General features: G+C 36.0%; 1 protein-coding gene across 2 annotated transcripts in view; it reads left to right on the top strand.

Moving 5' to 3' along the window:
- The first annotated feature begins 2,035 nt into the window (after positions 1–2,035).
- Positions 2,036–22,950, top strand: part of ZC2HC1A (zinc finger C2HC-type containing 1A) — a 60,968-nt gene continuing 40,053 nt past the window's right edge. The window contains exons 1-3 of one of the 2 annotated variants that reach the window (XM_074207322.1): positions 2,036–2,147; positions 13,307–13,383; positions 15,773–15,889. In XM_074207322.1, coding sequence (XP_074063423.1) covers positions 2,132–2,147; positions 13,307–13,383; positions 15,773–15,889 — 210 coding nt within the window. In that variant the 5' untranslated portion in view covers positions 2,036–2,131. The remainder of the gene's footprint in view (positions 2,148–13,306; positions 13,384–15,772; positions 15,890–22,950) is intronic. The other variant, XM_074207323.1, reaches the window with a different exon arrangement.

Here is a 22,950-nt window from a genome sequence, read left to right as displayed (position 1 = left end):
TATATATGGATCCTGTGAGGTAAATGCTATTATTATTATTCTTATTTTACAGAAGAGAAAAATGAGATTCAGAGAGGCTAAATGATTTACCTTGGAACAAACTGCTAGATAGTTGTGATGTTTGCTCAGAAGAATGTAAACTCCTTCAGGTCAGGTACTACCTTTATTTTTGCCTATGTTTCCCCAGCACTATTTTTGGTACAAAATAGGAGCTTAAGAAACATTTTTGTAATTTGGCCTAATTGGATGACATAGATAAAAATTGTACATGAAGGAATTGTGGATGACTTTAATAGCAGGAATTTACACTTGCAGATTCATCAAAGTATCAGTAAGAATATGAAAGGGCACGTACTGCCATTAGAATTAAGTAGAGGAAAACATTACCGCCTATTGAAATCTGGGATTACTAATGAATAGATGGTACCAGCAATGATTTACAAGTAAGATTTGACTAGGGTTAAATTTAAATACTTAATGACCATATGATAACAAAAATGAATAAATATGGCTTATTTATCACAAACCCAACAAATTATCAAGGAAAGACAAGTTGCCAGGCACAAATACTAAATTTTTCTTGTCTCTTCATGGATCAAATGAGCATTATCTGTTGATCTCCCCAGGTGAGGGACAGCTAGGAGTCACAGTAGATAGAGTATCATAACTCTTCCTGAGTTCAAATGTGACTTTAGACACTTATTAGTTGTGTAGCTGAGCAAATCACTTTACCCTGGTTTTTTTTTTTTTTGCCTCAGTTTTTTCAGCTGTAAAATGAACTGGAGAAAGAAATGACAAATCATTCTAATACCTTTACCATGAAAACCCTAAATGGAGTCAGACTTGACTGACACAACTAAACAACAAAAATCCCCATGTGATTCTGAATGGAAAAAATGCCTTTGCAGTTGACCACCTACTGAATGCGACCTTGCTTAAGTCACTAACCATAAGAGTCTATTTCTGCTTCTCTAAAATGAGAGAGTTGACTAAAGGAATCAAATTCTAGATCCTAGGACCTGCCAGGGATGAACCTTTTGTATTAAGCCTTTTCAGTTACAGCCAGCTCTGTGTCCAGGCTTTGAGGTCCTCCGGGCAGGGTTCTGTTGCTGCCTTGAGGATATTTGTAGTCTGAGGATGCCGATGTCCCCTTACTGGAAAAGATCAGTGACAAATATGTGCAGGAAAGGCCTAAAGCTAGCGCTTCACCGGCGTCTAGATCAATCTCAGCATAACCTCAGAGATGGACTCCAAGACTACAGTCTAAAAGCATTTTAAGGGAAGAGAGGGCACTGGCTAATTCAGAGAGGGATGTGAGCAAAGGAGAACCTTGGTATGGGTTGCCTTTAGAAATGGGAGGAATCAGGAGTCCTGGATCCTTGCCCATCTAGGCTAATTCCACTCCTGATCACCGGGCCTTGGTCTGGTTCACTTGCCTGGATCTCCGAGGGGGGGTTGGGGAAGGATGGGGTGGAGACAGACTAGTCATTACCAAGATAAAAACCCCCATCTTGTAAAAAGAAATCGTTTTAAGTATTTAAGATACGCTCTTTTGTTTTTGGCTTTGGGCAGACTAGGAGATTGAAGGCAAAACGTAAGGTGCAGGGGGTCTTTGACTTTTTCTGGGTGGATGGAGGAGGCGGAAGGAGGCGGCCTATGTGGTCCAAACCCAGGGAGGTAACAGAAATCTCTGGCGAGCAGGTGTGAGCCCGGGGTGAGCAAAGGTGTGGGTGTGCGGGGCTCTCCAGAAAGAGGAGGGGGAGACAAAGGCGTGGGGGGTGCAGGGCTCCTGGGGGAGGGGTGGGCAGCTGCCCCGGGGGGCGGTGGGGTGTGGAGGCCACCAGCAGAAGTGGAACCACAGCGGAAGCCCACCCGCGCCCGCGGCGGAGGGGGAGGGGAGCGGAGCGGCCCGGGGCGCCGCCCCTCCTCGCCCCTCCCCCGCCGCCGCCCTCTCCCAAGCCCAAGCCCCCGTCCCTCCTCCCGGAGGAAGTCCTGAGCCAATGGGAGCGGGGGATGTTAGCGGGTGGGAGGCGGCGGCCGCGTTGCTACAGCAGGAGCCGGGGCGGCGGCGGTGCCCAGGAGCGGCGGTGGCGGGAGGCGCCGCAGCGCCCCAGCCGGAGCCCGGGACGCCATGGAGGGGCAGGGAGGTGAGCGAGGGGCCGGGCACAGCGGGGCCCCGGGGGGCCCGAGGCGGGGGGGCCTGGGCGCGGCGGAGCGGGCCGGCGGGGCGCCCTCCCCCGCTCCCCCCGGGCCGGCGGGGGCTTCTCGGGGCTCCTCGCCTCACGTCTCCCCCTCCCCCTCCCCGCGCGCTGCGCCCCGAGGACGCCCATTGTCTCGCTCCGGCCGCCGCCGCGGGGCGTGTCCCCCTCGTGCTTCTCGCCGGGCCGGGGCGCGGCCGGAGCCCCCCGCCCGGCGCCCTCCCCCGCTCCCCCCGGATGACGGCCGGCGCCGGCTTGGGCCCTCGGCCCGCTTCCCTTCCTGCCCCCTGCTCCGCGGATTCACGTATCCTAACTCTTCCCCCTTTAGTGGAGGGAGGGCTCGCGGAAGAACAGGAGCTGTGGCCCGCGCAGCTGAATGTGGCACCGGGCACTCCTGCCCTGCCAGGGCCCGGCCCCCTTCGCGTCCTCGCGTTGGCCTGGCCCAGCCTCACTTGTGGGGCTTGGGCTGGATTTGAGGACTGGGCTTTGGCAGTGCCTCACGTGCGGAAGGGAAATTTTATAGTGTGAGGTGGAGAGCAAAATGACTTTTCCTCATGAATACTCATGTGCCAAAGGGCAACTAAAATCTCTTATGTGATGATGTGAATGATGCTGCAGGGTTATTTCTCTTCCAAGATCAATTTTTTTCCATTAAATCTAGCAACTTATTTTTTTTATTCAGTCTGCCAGATAAATGTTTAATATAAACAATAACCTTTACAGATCATTCTGAAGATATTAAAAGCTAAATAGTGTGTTCTTTTAAAACCAAATTCCATTTGTGATTAGGAGGAATACATTAGGATATAGCTATCAAGTTCTACATTCTTTTTTGATGTGGTTTCATCGGCAGATCACTTACCTTGTTCAATGTCTATAAAATAGGGCTAGGGATTGTTAATCACCTTTATTTTTTTTATCTCTTTATTATTATTATTTTTTTTAGGTTTTTGCAAGGCAAATGGGGTTAAGTGGCTTGCCCAAGGCCACACAGCTAGGTAATTATTAAGTGTCTGAGACTGGGTTTGAACTCAGGTACTCCCCACTCCAGGGCCGGTGCTCTATTCACTGTGCCACCTAGCGGCCCCCCTTAATCTCTTTCTATAAGCACAGTACCCTTATTTCTTAACAATTAGATTTGGAAAACTTGGGTTCAGTTATCTACTTCTTATTAGCTCTAGGACTTTGGGAAAATAACTTAATCTCACTTTATTCAACTGTAATCAGAATCATGCTCATCATGTACCTATGATAATACTTAATGAATCCTTAATGTATTATTGCATGAGATATTGTATGTAAAGAACTTTGTAACAGAAAACTATAAAGTAAATGTCACTTTTATGGTTTGTATACATAAAAGTATACCTATTTTGATACTCATTGGCTTTTTCTTTTACTTTGAAAATTGGATTTGAAAGATGATGCCAAATAATTGTATGACTTAATTTTTTTCAAAGATAAGTTTGGATGGTATTTTTGTTAAATTATCTGTAAAAGATGCTGCTTCCAGCTGTTTTCTTGTGAGACTATAGACAATGAAGATTTAGACTTTAAGATACCCTAGCTGGTGGCACAGTGGATAGAGACCTGGACCTGGCAGAGCCATGAAGAATAAAATTCAAAACTGACCTCAGGCATTTGTTTATTAGCGATTTGAACCTGGGGGAAAAAAATCACTGTTTATCCGAGTTTCTTCAACTGTACAGTGGGGATGATAGTAATACTACTTACCTCTAAGGCTTGTTGGAAGGATGAAATGAAATAATGTTTATAAAAAGCTTTTAGTACTATGACACATTAGGTATGTATACATGCTTAGTCCTCTCCTATATTTTAGGATTAAAAAATAATAGATAGCCTTTAATGAGTGACCAATAGAAAAAGAGACTGTTGGGTTGTCTTATAGAAATGACTGATATTCTCATTGAACAATTCTTCTTAGAAAACTTGGAGAAGACTATTTCTGAGGGAGACTAGTAGCCAGACAAATCTGGGGAATGAATAAATACTAAGCATAAATATATAAGTACTTATGCCCTCAAAGAATTACAGCCAGATACATTAAATTTCCTAGAATATTAATAATTGTGATTATCTAGGTATTGGTTCTTTTCCACAATAATGTATTGTTATTTGTAGTTAAGTTAGACTTCTAGTCCCTTCTGAATTGTCAGTTGAGCCAGAAAGAATTAGGACAGTAACACAAAGGACTTATATATGTATATATATGTATCTCTTGAGTATTTCTCCATCTGAAATATTATTTGAGATATGCTGCTATGAATAATTTACCTACGACATTCCCTCTGTATCAGTAGTTAGACTTTTATCCTGGGAAAGAAAATTGAATCAGTAATTTTTCAGTGAGGAGTTTAGGAGCAGAGGAAGCACAGTACAATGGAAAGATATCTTTATTTTAGAGTTGGGAAACCTGAATTTCAGTCAAGTTTTAGTTGGTGCTTTCACCAACTGGCCATGTAACCTTGGGCAAAATAATAATAGTATTATTGGGAGCCTCATGTACTTCACTTGAAAAATTATATGCTTAGATTACATAACTTCTTTGATACCTTCTAGCTCTGAAATATTATAATTTTATTGAAGTGATTAGTTTTTGTGCCCCTGCTGATCCTCTCTGATCCCAACCATCCATGTTTCATCTTTATTACTATTGGAATTTAGTTGTTTTTTTTATTTTAAAATTCATTTTAAACTTAATTACAAAAGGACAAAAGAAAAAACTTTATGCATGCAACGCATAAGAATATTCATTATAAAACAAATTTTCATTTTGATAAAACCTATGTAAGTAAACATTCAGTTTTCTGTTCTTAAGTTTTTTATTATTGTTCTCTGCTGTGAACTTTTTATTTTATTTTTTCCCCTTTTCCCTACCCTTTATCCTAAGAAGACTAGAATTAAATGCAAATATATACACATACATATCTAAAACACATATGTATACATATGAATATATGAAAGACCATACCACACATATTTTGATTTATCAATTCTTTCTCTAGAAGTGGGTAATATCTCTCTTTATAGATCCACAATCTTATATACACAGCTTAGCCATTCCCCAGTTGCAGGGCTTGTGTCATTTTAGCTTATCTTGTAGATCTCAAAGGTTTTCTTTTAGTTAAGTTTCTCTAATTAGTAGTGATTTAGAGCATTTTTTTCATTTGATTATATATAATTTTCATTTCTTCATTAAAAATTCTATTAATATCTCTTGATCATTTATCAATTGGGGAATGATTCATTGTTATAAATTTGACAAAATTTGAGAAATAAAACCTAAGCAATATTGAATAATATTAGTGACATAGTGTTATTTACTTATTTTTCTTTTTAAATTAAATCTGTTTTAGTTTTAACTTGAGATCATGATTTCTACCTTTTTTTATATAGTGAATTCTACTCTAGTTTTTATTTTATCTGTGTGTATCTCCTATTTTTATTGTGGTTTTCCAAAAGTGACACTTGTTGAATTCAAATTTTGAATTCATTCTGCTATCCATTTCTGTTTTATGGGTAAATTTATCCCTTTACATTGTAAGTTATAATTATTTCTTTTGTAGATTTCCCCTTCATCTTATTTCTCCTCATTGTTCTTCTCATCCTATTTACCCTATCCTTCCTTGCTTTCCTAATTTATTTCTGCCCTCATCTTGCCTTCTTATGCCTTAATCTACTCACCCTCTAAGAGCTTCCTTATCTTCTCCCCCCACCCTCACTCACAGTTTTTCAAAGTAGTAGCTGTTGTGTCTGTATAACCCTAATTGTATCTCCACAATATTTATTTCATTTATTTTTATTCTTGTTGCTTAAAATATTTCTTCCTTGGGAATTTTGAAACTTGGCTATGATATTCCTGTAAGTTTTCTTCCTGGGATCTCTTTTAGGTATAATCAGTAATTTTTTTTTCTGTTTCTGCTCTGCCCTCTTGTTCTAGAACTTCAGGGCAGTTTTCCTTAATAATTTCTTATAATATTATCTCAAGATTTTTTTTTATTGCAATTTTCAGATAGTCCCACTGTTCTTATATTGTCCTTCCTTGATCTGTTATTCAGATAAGTTCTTTTGCTAATGTTTCACATTCTCTTCTAATTTTTCATTCTTTTGATTTTGTTTTATTATTTTTTGGTATTTCATAAAGTCCTTTGCTTCCCTTATAAAGACCTTGCCCAATTCTAGTGTTCAAGGAATTATTTTCTTCTTTAAGTTTTTGATTCTCTTTCTCAACTTGATTGACTTTGTTTTCACAATTTTCTAGATTTTCTTGGATTGCTCTTAATCTTTTCCTCTGATTTTTTTCATTCTCTCTTAATTGATTTTAATGGGCAGTTCTTTTTGAAAAAGAAATTAATTCTTAAGCTCCACTATCTGCCTTTGAATATGAACTCAGATCTTCTTTTCATGGTAGCTATCTATGGTTAAGTTCTTTCTTTTTTTGCTTATTTATTTTAATTTTTATAACAGCTTATTATTGATATTCAGGTTCTAGTCCTAGAATGTGGGGAATCAGATGTTTTTTTCCCTTTTATTTTCTGAGCTCTGCCCCAGAGCCTAAACTTGAGCACTCCTCAACCCTTAAGGCATGACTGGTTCCCCCAGCCTTGTTGTTCCTCCATTTGCTGCAAATTGCAGCTGTCCTCTCTGCTAGAGTAGAGTCCCCCCTCTCTCTCTGCTACCCCACTCATCAGATGTGTACTAGCTCCATCTTCCTCACATCAGCAGTCCTGGACCTGTTTGGTCAGTTTAGCTATGCCTGGTGTCCTTTGACAGTCCTTTTCTTTATTCAGTCTTCCAACTGCCACACTGTCCATCAGGTGAAAGTTCCTGAGGCTGAAGCTATCTCTGAATTCAGAATCCAGTTGCCTCCAGATGTTGTTTATTGTTTCCCTGAAGTTGCCCTGGAGGTGTTTAGATTTCTTGACATCAGTCCTCAAGGTTGATTCCTGTCATCTCATATTGTCTTGTCATCTCATATTGTCTTAAGAGGAAAACTACTTTTCCTGATTTTTATTTTCTTCTGTTCTGCAGATTTCTGAGGTGAGGTATTAGGTTTTTTTTTGCGGGGGTGGGGAGGAAAATTTGGAGAGTCTCAAGTTTTCTGACTTACACTGCCATCTTCCCAGAATTCTTTTGATGTAGCTGAGTTTTTCAGAGGGATTGCCCGTATTCTCAGTCTTGCAGATATATAACCCCAGTCTGTCCATTCCTTTCTACCTTTGAACTTGTCCTTTTCTGTAGATTTATGAGTTGTAAAGAGGCATTATAACCCTGAACTAATTATCAGAGATCTGAGTTGCAAGGCTAATTATATGATATCAAAATGTCCTCTTGTGTTGGCACCACAGTTCTCTGTTGTTGCCTGTAGGCAACTCCTTCCATGGAAGTAGTTAATGCTTAGTGTCCTTAGTGTTATTTCATTTCTTTCCCTTTCCTCTTCTTTTTCTTCTTAGCTCTTTCAGAACTGGGTCAAGTTTAATTCTCTTTAACAACCTGGTGGCCTCTGAATGTAGTATGGATACTCTATGTATGACTTAGCCCAATGCGGTTTAGAACTCTTGAACTCAAGAGGTGCCAGCCTCATCTTCCCTGGTAGAAGGAATTGCAGGTGTATACCACCATGCCCAGCTATCCTTTATTTTAAGCTTTTTATTTTTTTCTTTAAGTGTAGGTTATAATTTTTTTCTTTAAGATTTTATTTATTTTGAGTTTTATAATTTTCTCCCCAATCTTCCTCCCCCCCCACCGAAGGCAGCCTGTTAGTCTTTACATTGTTTCCATGATATACATTGATCTAAGTTGAATGTGTTGAGAGAGAAATCATATCCTTAAGGAAGAAAAATAAAGTATAAGAGATAGCAAAATTACATAATAAGATAACAGTTTTTTTCCTAATTAAAGGTAATAGTCTTTGGCCTTTGTTCAAGCTTCACAATTCTTTCTCTGGATACAGATGGTATTCTTCATCGCAGATACCCCAATATTGTCCCTGGAATGAGGAAGTCTATTAACGTTGGTCATCACTCCCATGTTGATGTTAGGGTATACAATGATTTTCTGGTTCTGTTCATCTTGCTCAGCATGAGTTCATGCAAATCCTTCCAGGCTTCCTTGGATTCCCATCCTTCCTGGTTTTTAATAGAACTATAGTGTTCCATGACATACATCTATCACAGTTTAAGTCATTCCCAAATTGAAGGGCATTTACCCAATTTCCAATTCTTTGCCACCACAAACAGGGCTGCTATGAATATTTTTACCCTTTTCCATAAACTCTTCAGCATATAGACCCAGTAGTGGTAATGCTGGATCAAAGGATATGTCCTTTTTATTATTTATTTGTTATTATTTTATTATTTATTATTTATCATTATTTTTATTGCCCTTTAGGTATAATTACAAATTTCTCCAGAAAGGATGGATGAGTTCACAGCTCCACCAACAATGTATTAGTGTCAGATTTCCCACATCTCTTCCAACATTGATCGTTGTATTTTCTGGTTGTATTGGTCAGTCTGAGAGGTGTGAGGTGGTATCTCAGAGATACTTTAATTTGCATTTCTCTAATAAGTAATGATTTAAATCAATTTTTCATATGACTGTGGATTGCTTTGATTTCCTCATCTGTAAATTGCTTTTGCATATCTTTTGACTAGAATAGAATTTTTAAAGCTTTTAGATAGTATTTTCCTTTACACCTTTAAATATGATTTCAAGAAACCTATTACTCAGGTTGTAATGTTGCTAACTTATTGGTTCCCCACAGCATCAATGATGTGGTTAGGATAAATTTTTCATAACCAAGCTTAAGAGATTATAGGACAAGTTCTTTTTTATTGGTCATCATTGTACTGACATTATAGCCCCTCAGTTCTATCTCAAGAGAAAGCAATCAGTAGCCTCAGCTTTCTGGATTGTTAATGGAGAAGGTAGCTGAAGTTGTTCTCCCTAAATAGCCTAGCTTCTGCTATCAGAGAAGGAAGAACCAGAAGAGCTTACCTGGCTTTTGTATTTTGTTGGTTAACTTTTGCTCTAATTAGCCTCAGGTTTTTGTGATAGATATACCACTAAAAAAATAGGATACTGATGGAAATTAGTTCTTTGTTTACTGTTTTTGAATGTAGGTTAGTGGCTCTTATTTGGTTTTCCGTGATTTGTGGGAAATTGTTAAGTGCCTTAAATGAGTCATGGTTTTGTTTTTATTTATATTTTGTATTATATAGTTTTATTTTTATTTAAAATGTAACTGAAATTATAATTAGTGTTACTTTATTAATCAATTATTTTGTAATTATTTTTTTCTTTTGCAAGGCATTGGGGTTGAGTGACTTGCAAGGTCACCCACCCAACTAGGTTTTTATTAACTGTCTGAAGCTGGATTTGAACTCAGCTCCTCCTGATTCCAGGCTCAATGTTCTATCCACTTTTGCCACCTAGCTGCCCCAATAATCAACTATTTTTTAAACTTTATTGTAACATTAGCCAAGAAAAAATTGTTAATGAGTACACATTAAATTATTCATGAGAATAATTTTTCATTTTAACCTTTTATAGAATGTCAGATTAAAAAATAAATTATTTAGGACTAAAGTTAGGTTATATGGTCAGATACTATAGTTCTAAGATATAATGAGCAATATTTTTATAGTTAACAGTAGATTGAATAACAAATAATAAAATTTGAGTAACTTAAATGCATAATACATAGTAGATTCTTTTCTGAGAAAGTGAAGACAGCTGTGAAGTAATCCATCAGATTTTTTTAATGTTATTTTTGTGATGATAAAATAATTGTAAATGCATTTTGATTTATCTTTAAGTCAAAATACCGGACTTAAAATATACATTATAGTATCCTATTTTCAATTCCAGAACTTTTATTTTTAAGTTAAGTACTTTTGAAAACTGCTTTTAGCGTTCTCTAGAGTACTTAAAAAAATATCCTAGAGAGCATGGTGTTCTGAAAAGGTTAACTTGTTTCATAGTTCAATTTAATTTCTTTTAAAAATTGGGGTTAGGTTAGTACCTGAAATATGTGACATGGAGAATATAGAAGTCCTTGGTATTTCTATTTTAAAAGATAATCTTAGGTTAATATAAATTGAAGAAAATTATGTTTAGAGAAATCTATTTCCATTTGTATGTAAAAGTGATTTTTCAACATTCATTTTTTTTTGTTTTTTTCTTTATTAAAGATTTTATTTATTTTGTGTTTTACAATTTTCCCCCCAATCTTCCTTCTCTCCTCACATACACAGAAGGCAGTCTGTTATTCTTTACATTGTTTCCATGGTATACATTGATCCAAATTGAGTGTGATGAGAGAGAAATCATATCCTTAAGGAGGAAACAAAGTATAAGAGATAGCAAGATGAGACAATAAGATACCAGTTTTTTTTTCTAAATCCAAATTGAGTGTGATGAGAGAGAAATGATATCCTTAAGGAGGAAACAAAGTATAAGAGATAGCAAGATGAGACAATAAGATACCAGTTTTTTTTTTCTAAATTTAAGGTAATAGTCCCTGGTCTTTGTTCAAATTCCATGGTTCTTTATCTGGATACAGATGGTATTCTCCATTGCAGAAAGTCCCAAATTGTCCCTGATTGTTGCACTGATGGAATGAGCAAGTCCATCAAGGTTGATCATCACTTTGTGTTGCTGTTAGGTTGTACAGTTTTTCTGGTTCTGCTTGTCTCACTCAGCATTAGTTCATGCAAATCCCTCCGGGCTTCCCTGAATTCCCGTCCCTCCTGGTTTCTAATAGAACAATAGTGTTCCATGACATACATATACCACAGTTTGCTAAGCCATTCCCCAATTGGAGGACATTTACTGGATTTCCAATTCTTTGCCATCACAAGCAGGGCCTCTGTGAATATTTTTGTACAAGTGATGTTTTTACCCTTTTTCTTCATCTTTTCAGGGTATAGACCTAGTGGTATTGCTTGATCAAAGGGTATGCACATTTTTGTTGCCCTTTGGGCAAAGTTCCAAATTTCTCTCCAGAAATGTTGTATGATCAACATTCATTTTTGTAGTTCCCTCCCCTTTTATCTTTCCCTACCCCTGGTCAGCAAGCACTACATGTACAATCATGTTACACATATTTTGATATTAGTTACTATGTGAAAGAAGAGTCATGGGAAAAACCATGAGAAAGAAAAAGCAAAAAACAAATTTTAAAAGGTGAAAATATGCTTTAATCTGTATTCAAATTCAGTGTTTCTTTCTTTGGATAGTGGATGGTATTTTCCATTGCAGGTCTTTTAGAATTGTCTTTTCTTGTATTGCTGAGACGAGTTAAGTCTAACATTGTACAGTGTTGCTGTTAAGGTGTACAATGCTCTCCTGGTTCTGTTTACTTCACTCAACATCAGTTAATGTAAGTCTTGCCAGGTTTTTCTGACTGCTCATCATTTTTTATAACACAACAGAATTCCATTATGTTAAATCCACAACTTGTTCAACTGCTCTCCAATGGATGGGCATTTCCTCATTTTCCATTTTTTTTTTGCCACTACAAAAATGCTACTATTAATATTCTTGTACATGGTGATCTTTTTTTAGTTTTGTGATCTCTTTGGAATTTAGATGTAGCAATGGTATTGTTTGATCAGAGTATGCACAGTTTGAATGTTCTTTGGGCATAATTTCAAATTGCTCTCCAGAATGGTTGGACCTGTTCACAACTCCATCAACAATTCAGTGGTGTCCCAGTTTTCCCATGTTACCTCCAATATTTATCATTTCCCTTTTCTGTCACATTAGCCAATCTGATAGTTATGAGGTGATACCTCAGAATTGTTTTAATTTGCTTTTCTCTAATATCGACCCAGAGCGTTTTTTCAAATGACTGGATAATTTAATTTCTTCATCTGAAAACTGCCTGTTAATATTCTTTGACCATTTATCAATTCAGTGAATAACTTATATCCTTATAAATTTGACTCAGTTCTCTCTATATTTTAGAAAAGAGACTTTTATTAGAAACACTGGCTGTAAAAATTGTTTCCCAGCTTTCTAATTTCCTTTTAATTTTCTTTGTGTTGGTTTTATTTGTGCAAAACCTTTTCAATTTAATGTAATTGAAATTATTCATTTTGTATTTCATAATGTTTTTCTTTTCTTTGGTTATAAATTTTTCTCTCCATAGATCTGACAGATAAATGATTCCTTTGCCCTTCTCACTGGCTTCATGATATCATCCTTTATGCCTAAACCTTATACCCACTTTGACCTTACCTTTGTATATTTTAAGATGTTAGTCCATACCTAGTTTCTGCCATACTGTTTTCCAGTTTTCTTAGCAGTTTTTCTCAAATGGTGAGCTCTTAGCCAAGAAGCTGAAGTCTTTGTGTTTAATCAACACTAGAGTAGTGCAGTTATTTACTAAACTTGTCTTGTGAACCTAACCTATTCCACTGAGCCTCCCCTCTTTTTTAGCTATGAAATATGAAATACTTTTGATAGTTGCTGTTTTATAATATAGTTTTAGAGCTGTTATGATTAGGCCACTTTCCTTTGCATTTGTTTTTCATTTGATCTTTTGGTCTTCCAGATAAATTTTATTATTTTATTTTATTTTCTAGCTCTATAAAATAATTTTTTGGGTACTTTGATTTGTATGGCACTGAATAAGTAGATTAATTTAGATAAAATTGTCATTATATTTAATTGCCCTACCATTGAGCAACTGACATTTTTCCTGATTTTTTAGATCTGATTTTATTTGTATGAATAACGTTTTGTAATTATATTTATTCAGTACCTGGATTTGTCTTGGCAGGTAAACTCCTCAGATATTTGATGTTGTCTATAATTGTTTAGTCCTTGATTCTTATGAATTTTTCATATTTGTTCTGAATGATTAAATCACTGTAATTTGATATTATACATTGCAAGGAACATTAACTTATATATAGGGTTTAGAATTTTAAAAAGAGGAAGAAAAGATTTTCACAGAGCTCCATTAATTTAAATACATATTGTCTAACTCTTTAGTAATAAATAAGATTTAGGCATAAATGATTTAATTTGTGAGCTAAGAAAAATTGAAAATTATTCATTGATCTTTTTTCTTTTAGAAAACGGAAGTGTAGTGCAAATTGGGGAATTGTTACCATGTAAAATCTGTGGAAGAACCTTCTTTCCAGTTGCCTTAGTGAGTACATTGATTATTTGTCTCTGCATTTACTAGTCAGCAATGTGTTGTAATCCACATTGTTAAAGGGAATATCTGTGTTGATAAGATCATGAATTCACTGAAGTATTATACCATCTTTATATGGAACTGCCTCCATTGTGTGATTTGATGGGTTGTTGGAAAGGACTACTTAATACCAATTAGCCTTATTTCTTCCATCTTCTATTACGGCTTCATACCTTTTGTGTCTTGAGTAATATTCAGGAGTTCCCTATTAAAGTGAAAATGTTAAGCGATGAATAAATATTTCTTAAAGCAGTTAGTTGAGAACTAGTAGAGACCAAGATTCTATAAGAGCAGTATAGAATTCTAGTGTAAGAAGAATGGAGTGAGCATGGTAGGTAACTTGAGAGAGAAGAAAGGGGAGAAGAGCCTTTTCACGAAAGGGAGAAGAAAATAACAATAAAATTCAACTATTTTACAATGAAATAATTTTTTATTTTCTTAATTTATTCATTTATTTAAGGCAGTGGGGTTTATAGTGATTTGCCAGTTCACTCAGCTAGGCAATTAGAAAGTGTCTGAGGCCGGATTTGAACTCGAGTCCTTCTGACTCCAGGGCTGGTGCTCTATCCACTGTACCACTTAGCTGCCCCCTAATGAAATCATTTTGAGAAAATATTGCTGGTATTGATCAGTTTCATTTCTTTTGAAATCCTTTCTCTGCTCTCTTTGTTTTTTGCAATTACAAAAATTAAGTATTCTGTTTCAGACTTAAATAACTTTGAGAAGTGGTTTTATTATTCTGGCCATCTTTACAAGGATGAAAACAAAAGACCTATTTTATTAAATTATGCCATTTAAAACTCTGAAGTAAGTGTTATCTTAAAGTCCTGTTTTAGGAGCTAATCACTCAGTAAGCTGTCCTATTTAGCATTTTAAATAGTTTCCAAAGTAAAGTGAATTTTGGTAAAACTACTTTAAAAAAACATTCTCTCTTGGACTTGGAAGAAAAACATTAAAATTAGGAGAAATATAAACAAGGACAAATATCTGCCAGAAAACTTTGGTTGTGATGGTCGAGGTAATGTTTATTTTATTTCGTGTAGTTCTTCCCAGGGTTCTCTTTCTCATCCTAAACATTTAATAGAATAGTAAAGATAACTGGAATAGCAGCAGTTTTGAAAAATGGAGGGGGGGGTGATGTTTTCAGCAGTAGTAGATTACTGAAATCGTGGAAGAAGGAGTAGAGTTGAGTATGGCTCTGATAATTTTTCAGTGCAGGTAGTCATCCCTTTAAAGTTGTATTGACACTTAGCCTTTTTCTGCCTTACTTTTTTGAAGCAAGGAAGAACAACAATGAACCTGAGTCATGCAGCTAGTCAGTTGACATTTCGAGCTGAACTACAGATATTTTGCCCTAACAAAAACAAAACCCAAGAGAGGCATGATTACTCACTATCTTAAAATATTTCAAGCTTTCTTATTTGGAAGAGGGGCAACTTGATTTAAATGGAAAGGACACTGAATTTGAAGTCAGACTGAGTTCTTATCTTCTATTTGCTGCCTGTTGAATTTGTCATTTTGGAAAATTCAAGCCATTAAGCTAGCTAATTTCTAAGTTCTTCAAAATCATATGATCCTTTGACTTATTTATTTGATCCCAGAGGGGGGAGACCCAATGAATAGAAATTAGGTTGAACAGGTTTTTCCTAGTAGTGAGAACGATCTAAACATAATGTGGACTTGACCATTTGTCAGTGATTTTGTATATATTCATGCTACAGATAGAGTTTAAAATCTTACCCTGAAATTCTCTAATTCTGAAAAGATTAGAACACTTCATTATTTCAACCCGTTATGTCCAAATTACCATGCTAGACCTTTGATAGCCCTTTTTTGATTATAGACAACTAAACTGGCTAAAAGAAGTCTATACTTTTTCTTTTTGCAGGTCTCAGTAAGAATGTAATAATTATTTTTATTCCGACTTTAATTTTATTCATTGAATATCTTTGAAAACATAGGACTAAGAATTTGAGCAGAAAGAATTACAGTGGAAGGTGTCAAAGCAATTTATATTAGTGGTACATGCAATAGGGTGAATGTAAGGACAAATATCAATTGCAAAAAATACTGTGATCTGTGGGAACTTAATATGTTAAGAACATAGGAGATTAAATGAGAAAAATGCAATGTATTTGTTTTTTATTAGTAGTAATAAGAATGATTAAATAGGGGGTTATATATTAAAATATATTCATGCATTATTGTTCATTACTATCTTATTTTAACACTCTGCTTTCGTGGTTACTATAAATACACTCACTTTGAGATTTTATATTTGAGAGTTTATATTTTTCCCTATTGAAAAGGAAATCAAGCATTGTATTCTTTTCTTTAACAGAAAAAACATGGACCAATTTGTCAGAAAACTGCTACTAAAAAACGAAAGACCTTTGATTCAAGCAGGCAAAGGGCTGAAGGAACTGATATTCCAACAGTAAAACCACTTAAACCTCGGGTAAATATGTAAGGTTTGGAATAATACTTGCACAGAAAGAGTGTACTTCCCAAAGTGTGTATCCAGGACTACACTGGTCATGTAAATTTTTATATGAACATATATGGGATTTCTAAATACAGTGTTTGGTGAATGATTTTTAATGGAAAACCATATTTTAGATTTATCTCTGAAAAGTATACCTATTGTTCTGTCTTGGGAAGAAGTGAAATTTCCTCCAAAACTTTTTACTTTTCTAGTGTAGTTACATTCATTTTATCTTGGGAAGAATTAAATGGCAAATAATGAAACTGCCTTTTTTCTGGGATGTGAAAAATATGCTCTGAGTTTATACTAGATATTTTGAGTTAAGATTACAGAGTGAATAGAAACTGACTAACTCAGTTCCCACATGTACGCCATGAAAAAGATATATGAAGAGTTGACTAGCCTAATAGTAATGAAGAAAAAAAGAAAGATGCTACAGTCAGTGCATTCATCTAACTTAAAGCTGGCAAGAGGAGACATCCAGAATTTTGAAGGCATTAAATATGAGCTCTAACAAAAGGAACAGTGTTGGCACTAATTCAGGTGAAGTGTATGGAGGCTTTCTGACTTCCAAAAACTTTGGAGTGTTCTAGCCAGGAAGCTTCTGCTTCTACACCCTAGACACAAAGATCTCAGTGAGAAGACTTCAGGGTAGGTTAGCTAGCAAAATTGCTATCAAATGGTCAGTAATAAGTTTATATACTCTAGAGTAGTGATGTCCGTCCAACCTTTTATTTCTTATGTGCTGCCTCACCCAACAAAAATCTATCGAGGAATACTCATTCATGTTTAAAATGCAATCCACACCACCAACAAACACTACTGTAGATTCAACAATGCATTATATGCAGCACTATAAAAAATACAGCACCTCAACATACGCGCGTGGAAGTTGTTTGAATTGAAGTGGGTGGGCTGCAGGTTGGATATACCTGCTCTAGAGGCTTGAAAAGTTTGTGGCAAATTGATATGAGTCAGCTCTGATGGCCTTAAAGAGGTCAGTGTTTTGTAGCCAGGTGACAAAGCAAGCATAGGGCCTGCTCTAGTACTTTGTGCACAGTAGACACCAGCAGAAGGGAAGGCCAGTGGCAGGAACCCAGACATTACTGATATTGAGCCTAGTCCCTTTCCAAATATGCAGGAAAAATCATTAAAAAAATCCAAATTTGGAAAGTAAAGCTGTAAATATGAATAAACTAAAGAAGATACTGATGATAAAGGCATTTTGTGGCTACAAGGAAATTCAGCAAGCAAGTCTAGAAGAGAGAAACTCAATAATCTCTATGAACAGAACCTGGAGAAAGGAATGTCATGGCCTGAAGGTCTATTAAAATTTTTCAGAGCTTTTTTAAAAGCTCTGAAGGATATTTAAATGAACTAAGACACTAAAAGAAAGAACTGAAAGGAGGATAAATGGTTAAAATGGACCAAACAGATATCATTGACTCTATCAGATAATTGGAAATATGGGAATGAAATCAAAGAAAATGGGGCAAATCCTCTCAAAAACAACAGACTGAGAAATTAGGTAAAAAAATAATCTAAGAAGCATTGTCTTCAAAGATAACCAACATCTAAAAAAAAAGCCTAGTCACCATATTTTAATAAATCAGAATGAAAATTTCCCAGGCATATTAGAACCAAATAGTAATGTAAAAATGAGAATAATCCACTTATTACGTCCTGAAAGAAACCCATAAAAAAGGGTTTAAGAAAAAAATATTTTAAGAAAGCAGAAAGAACTCAACACACTGAAGATTCACAATCAGGATCACATAACTTGACAGCTACCACTGTAATGAAAAGGATGACTTGGAAAAGAATATTACAAAAGTCTTACCAAAAATTAAATCAGAAAAACTGCTTCAACAAGGGAAGAATGAACAAGAGAAGAATAACATAAGGACTTACAAGAATTTCTGATGAAAAGACCAGAACTGAATATAATCTTTGAGATGTAAAACACAGGAGCAAAAAGAGAAACCTAGTAAGGTAAATATATTCTTGCACCTGGAAGGGACTATATGATGGGTATGTATTACCTTTTAATAGATGGAAACGAAACAAGTTTCCCATCAGAACCCTTATTGATTCAGGAATTATAGAAAGAATAATAGAAACAAAACCTGGGTTGAGTTTGTCCTATTTCTATGATCTTAAATTTAAAAGAATAGATAAGAAAGAAAAGGGAAGATAAAAGGAATATGTGAGTGAGAGAGGATTGGGAAGGAAGTTTGGAACTTAATATTATAAATAATTGAAATACTCCAGAAAACCCATTTAAACTTGGAAGTAAGAATGGGAAAAGTGTACAACACTGAACCCTTTATCTGAAGAGAAGGGTTGAACACACCCAGAAAAGTTTTTGTAGAAAATGCCCATTTCCACTTGGGAAACAGTTGAGAACAGGGAGAAGGGATTTGGTACTTAGGTTGTTGTCCAGTTGTTTCTGAGTCTGTGACAGCACTTCAGTACTGTTCATGGATTTTTCTTGGTAAAGATACTGACTTTGTTGCAATTTCCATCTCCAGTGAATTAAAGCACAGAGGTTAAGTGCTTTACCTAAAGTCACACAGTTAATTTTCTAAAGCTGAATTTGAACTTAGGTTTTCTTGACTCGAGCCTCTGCACTGTCTTTAATGTCTAGCTGCCTCAGTTACTTAAGTGGAGAAATCAGTGACAGGTAAAACAAAGTCTAATTTTGGTTGATTGATTGCAAAGTCAGGATTAAAAAAATGACAAACCTTGTGATTGGTATCTGCTCAAGGAGAAGAGAAAGGGGAAAAGTGCAGTGGTTGAGTATTGGTTATTGTTGAGAATATTCTTATCCCCTTTTTGGTGAAGAATGGAATGAAAGATGATATGTGGAGAGGTTAAAAGTAAGGCAAAATAGAGGGACATAAAACAATTTTAAATTATCATTCTTGATGTCAGTTGACGTGAATCATAAAACCATAAAGAAGAAATAACTCATGGAAAGTAGAATATAGTAATAATATATGGCTAACTGAAAACATTTTAGACATGTTCATGGAAAACTAAAAAGCTGGAGTGGTACAGTGCTTCAATTTAACTCAGGTAGTAATCATTGTTAAAGCATATTAAAAATATTTATGATTAAAAGAAAGAGATAAACAAGGAAACTTATATTTAACATCACCATAAACAAAAAATTAATATCAATACTTAATGCATATCTATTGAATGACAGCATTTAAATAACTAAAGAAAAAGTCTAAAGAGAGTATTACTTAATAAAGTATAAGAATTGGGAACTTCCATATACTTCTTTCAAACTTAGATATAACTTTCATACTAAACAAGAAAGCAGTTGAATAGACCTTTAGAAAAATTACATAGGATAGAAATGTGATTTCTGAATGGGAATAAAATGAAGTATACATGTTTCTTATCTATGAATGGTATCTTTACCAAAATTAATCATAAATTAGGGTATTAAAAATCTTGCTAACAAATGCAGAGAGGCAGATATATTAAATACATTCTTTAATGATCACAATCAAGTTAAGATATTAACAAGCCATATTAAATAAAAGACCTTTTGGTAAAAAAGATTAAAATTGATTTGAATTAAATAATTGAATATTATAAAATTGATGATTCACAGAAGTCATTACAGAAACAAGAGATAATGTCATCAAAGAAATACCCATAATGAGATAGCATAGGGTAAACTTGAGATGTAAGCCTTTTGGAAAATTTATTTTTAAACATTTTTATCATAAAAGGCAAAGAACAGATGAATAGATTAGACATTTAAAAAACTAGAGAATCAATAGTGAAACAGTACAGAAAATTTCAAAATCCAAAGGCATTAGGAAAGATAAAAACAAATGTATTATTGTTTTGGTAAAAGGATTTTGATTAAGAAACACTGATTAAGTAACATTTGATTAAGTAACATTTTTGAAAAGAAGAAAGCCAAATTGTTAGAGTAAAAATAAGTAATTCACTTATTAAAGAAAAATATTCTCAAAAATGATTTATGCTAACAAAATGGACAATGTAGATGAAATGGATGAATGTTAATAAAATTTTTGAAAAAAATACCCAGATGACAACTATGAAAGAGGAATTTCACATAGCCTAATTTCACAAGAAATTTAACAAGCTATGAGCTCTCAAAGAAGAAAATCCTGACTAGATATACTTATTGTTGCATTTTATACAACAGATTGTCCTGAGAGTAAACTATGCAAAAATGAAATTTTAAGATTTTTATGACTCCAAAGAGACCATTATATCTGATATGAAAAGCTTAATTTTGTTCAGTAATGGATAATTACTTGTTTAACTACTTTATCTAGAATTTTCAACACTAGATTGAATACAAATGCTGTAAGAACTATCCTTGGTCTTGTTGGAATAGGGTATCTTAATCTTTTTTTGTATTGTGAATTCTTTTGGCTGTCTGGTGAACCCCATAGTTTCCTTTCAGAAAGTATTTAAATGCATGAAATAAATTGTATAAAATTATAAAGGAAAAAGATTCTATTGAAACAGTTGTCCAAATACTTTACAAATCAAGTTCGTGACCTCATATTAAGAAACCTAGATTTGGAATTTCTCTTTCACAAATAATTCTTGACCTTGACTTTAGATAGATACTATTAACCATATTAAGAAAAAGAGTTATCATTTTTGTGCATTTTAGCCTTTTTAATAGAAATCTTTATAAGTCCATCACAAAAGCTACTTCCATAGTTTTCCACTGTTTCCATTGCTGATCGCAACTCTCTCCATTCATACCTCCCCACTACCATAATACTATATTTTCTTTCTCCTTTCACTCTGTCCCTCTTAAATGTGCTGTCGGGTAGCTGAGTGATGCAGCAGACCAATCAAGGCCCCAAGCCCACATACCTCCCCTTAGGCCCAGCAACCACCTGGACCCGTGGTCATGGACAGGTCATCCAATTCCAGCCCTTTGCAAGAAGTAAAAAAGAAAATGTGTTATATGTAACCACTTTCCCCCATGGTCCACCCTCTCCTCCATCGCTCACATTCCCCCCCTTCTCCGTCCTCCTCTCCTTTTTACTCTAGATGTCTATACCCCATTGAGTACATATGCTGTTTCCTCTGCGAGACACCTCTGATGAGAGTAAAGGTTCCCTCATTCCCCCTCGCCTTCCCCCCCTTTCATATCATTGCAATAGCTCATTGCAATAATAAAAAAATCTTATTATATGAAATATCTTAGCCATTCCACCTCTCCTTTCTCTTACTCCCATTACATTTCCCTTTTAGCCATTGACTCCATTTATACATTATGTCTTCAAATTCAGCTCTCTTCTGTGCATCTACAAAAGCTCCTTCTACCTGCTCTATTAAATGAGAAGGTTCATATGAGTATTATTAGTATCATTTTTTTATACAGGAATACATGCAGTTCATCATCTTTAAGTCCCTCATGTTTTACCCTTCTCCTCCACTCTCTATGCTTCACCGAGTCCTGTATTTGAAGATCAAAACTTTCTGTTCAGCTCTGGTTGTTTTAACAGGAACAATTGAAATTCCCCTGGTTCATTGAAAGTCCATCTTTTCCCCGGAAGAGGATGTTCAGTTTTGCTGGGTAGTTGATTCTCAGTTGCATGCCGAGATCTTTTGCCTTCTGGAATATTATATTCCAGGCCCTATGAGCCCTTATTGTAGTTGCTGATAAGTCCTGTGTGATCCTGACTGTAGCTCCACAATATTTGAATTATGTCCTTCTGGCTGCTTGTAATATTTCCTGTTTGACTTGAGAGTTCTAGAACTTGGCTATAATATTCCTGGGGTTTTTTTTGGATCTCTTTCCAGGGGAGATTGGTGGATTCTCTCCATTTCTATTTTGCCCTCTGCTTCTAGGATATCTGGGCAATTTTCCTGTAGGAACTCTTTAAAAATGAGGTCAAGGCTCTTTTCCTGATCATGACTTTTAGGTATCCCAATAATTTTTAAATTATCTTTCCTGAATTTTTTTTCCAGATCAGTTGTTTTTTCAGTGAGATGTTTCACATTTTCTTCTAATTTTTCATTCTTTTGGTGTTAAAGTATTTTGTCTTGACTTCTTGCAAAGGTCAACAGCTTCCTTTAGCTCCATTCTACATCTGAAGGATTTGTTTTCCTCAGAGAGCTTTCTTATCTCCTTTTCTATCTGGCCAATTCTGCTTTTTTAAAACATTCTTCTCAATAACTTTTAGAACTGTTTTATCCATTTGACTTATACTGGTTTATAACATGTTAGTTTCTTCAGCATTTTTTTGGATCTCCTTGGCTAAACTGCTGACTTCTTTTTCATGTTTTTCCTGCATATCATTTCTTTTCCTAATTTTTCTTCTATCTGCCTTACTTGATTTTCAAAATCTTTTTTGAGCTCTATCATAGCCTTAGCCCTCTTTCTGTTTTTCTTGGGGTCTTTTAGATGCAGGAGTTTTTACTTCTTCATCTTCAGATTGAGTATTTTGATCCTTCTTGGGATCATAGACAATGTATTTCTCAATGGTCTTCCTCTTTTTTTCTCTATTTACTCCTTTCCCCAGTCTGTGCCAGGTTTTGGGGTGCTTCCTGAGCTTAGTATTATTGGGATGCCTCCCCCCCCCCCCCCACACACACACATGGATCTCAGTGTGTGAGGCTCTGTCTTCCTTCCTGGTCTGTGAATGAGCACAAACATACCCCTCTGCTATGGGGCTGAGGTGGGGGAGGCCCTGCTGTTCTATGGGGAGGCCTAGACTGCAATCAGGATCTGAATGTGGTCAGAGCCCCAGACTTCTGTTCCAGGTACAGAGGATAGACCTCAGAAATCTCTCTCCACTCCCTTACTTTTGGTAGGCTGAGCACTCAAGGCTTAGTTGCCTGGGGGCTCCTGCTTACTGGGTCAGCCCGTTTTCTTTTCCTGGATCTGGGCTGCCAGGGCCTCCTCTGCTTGCTGAGTGCCCTGAGGGCTGGGCTTCATGCGCTAGCTCACTCTGGCAGAGGTCCCCCTCTGATGTACAAGTTGTGCCTGGGGCTCCCCAGGGTGTAGGTCAGGA

The sequence above is a fragment of the Macrotis lagotis genome, chromosome X (genome assembly GCF_037893015.1).
Source record: "Macrotis lagotis isolate mMagLag1 chromosome X, bilby.v1.9.chrom.fasta, whole genome shotgun sequence".
Classification (NCBI taxonomy): Eukaryota; Metazoa; Chordata; class Mammalia; order Peramelemorphia; family Peramelidae; genus Macrotis; species Macrotis lagotis.
The sequence above is the reverse complement of the archived record's forward strand: the minus strand, read 5'-3'. Positions and strand labels throughout refer to the sequence as shown.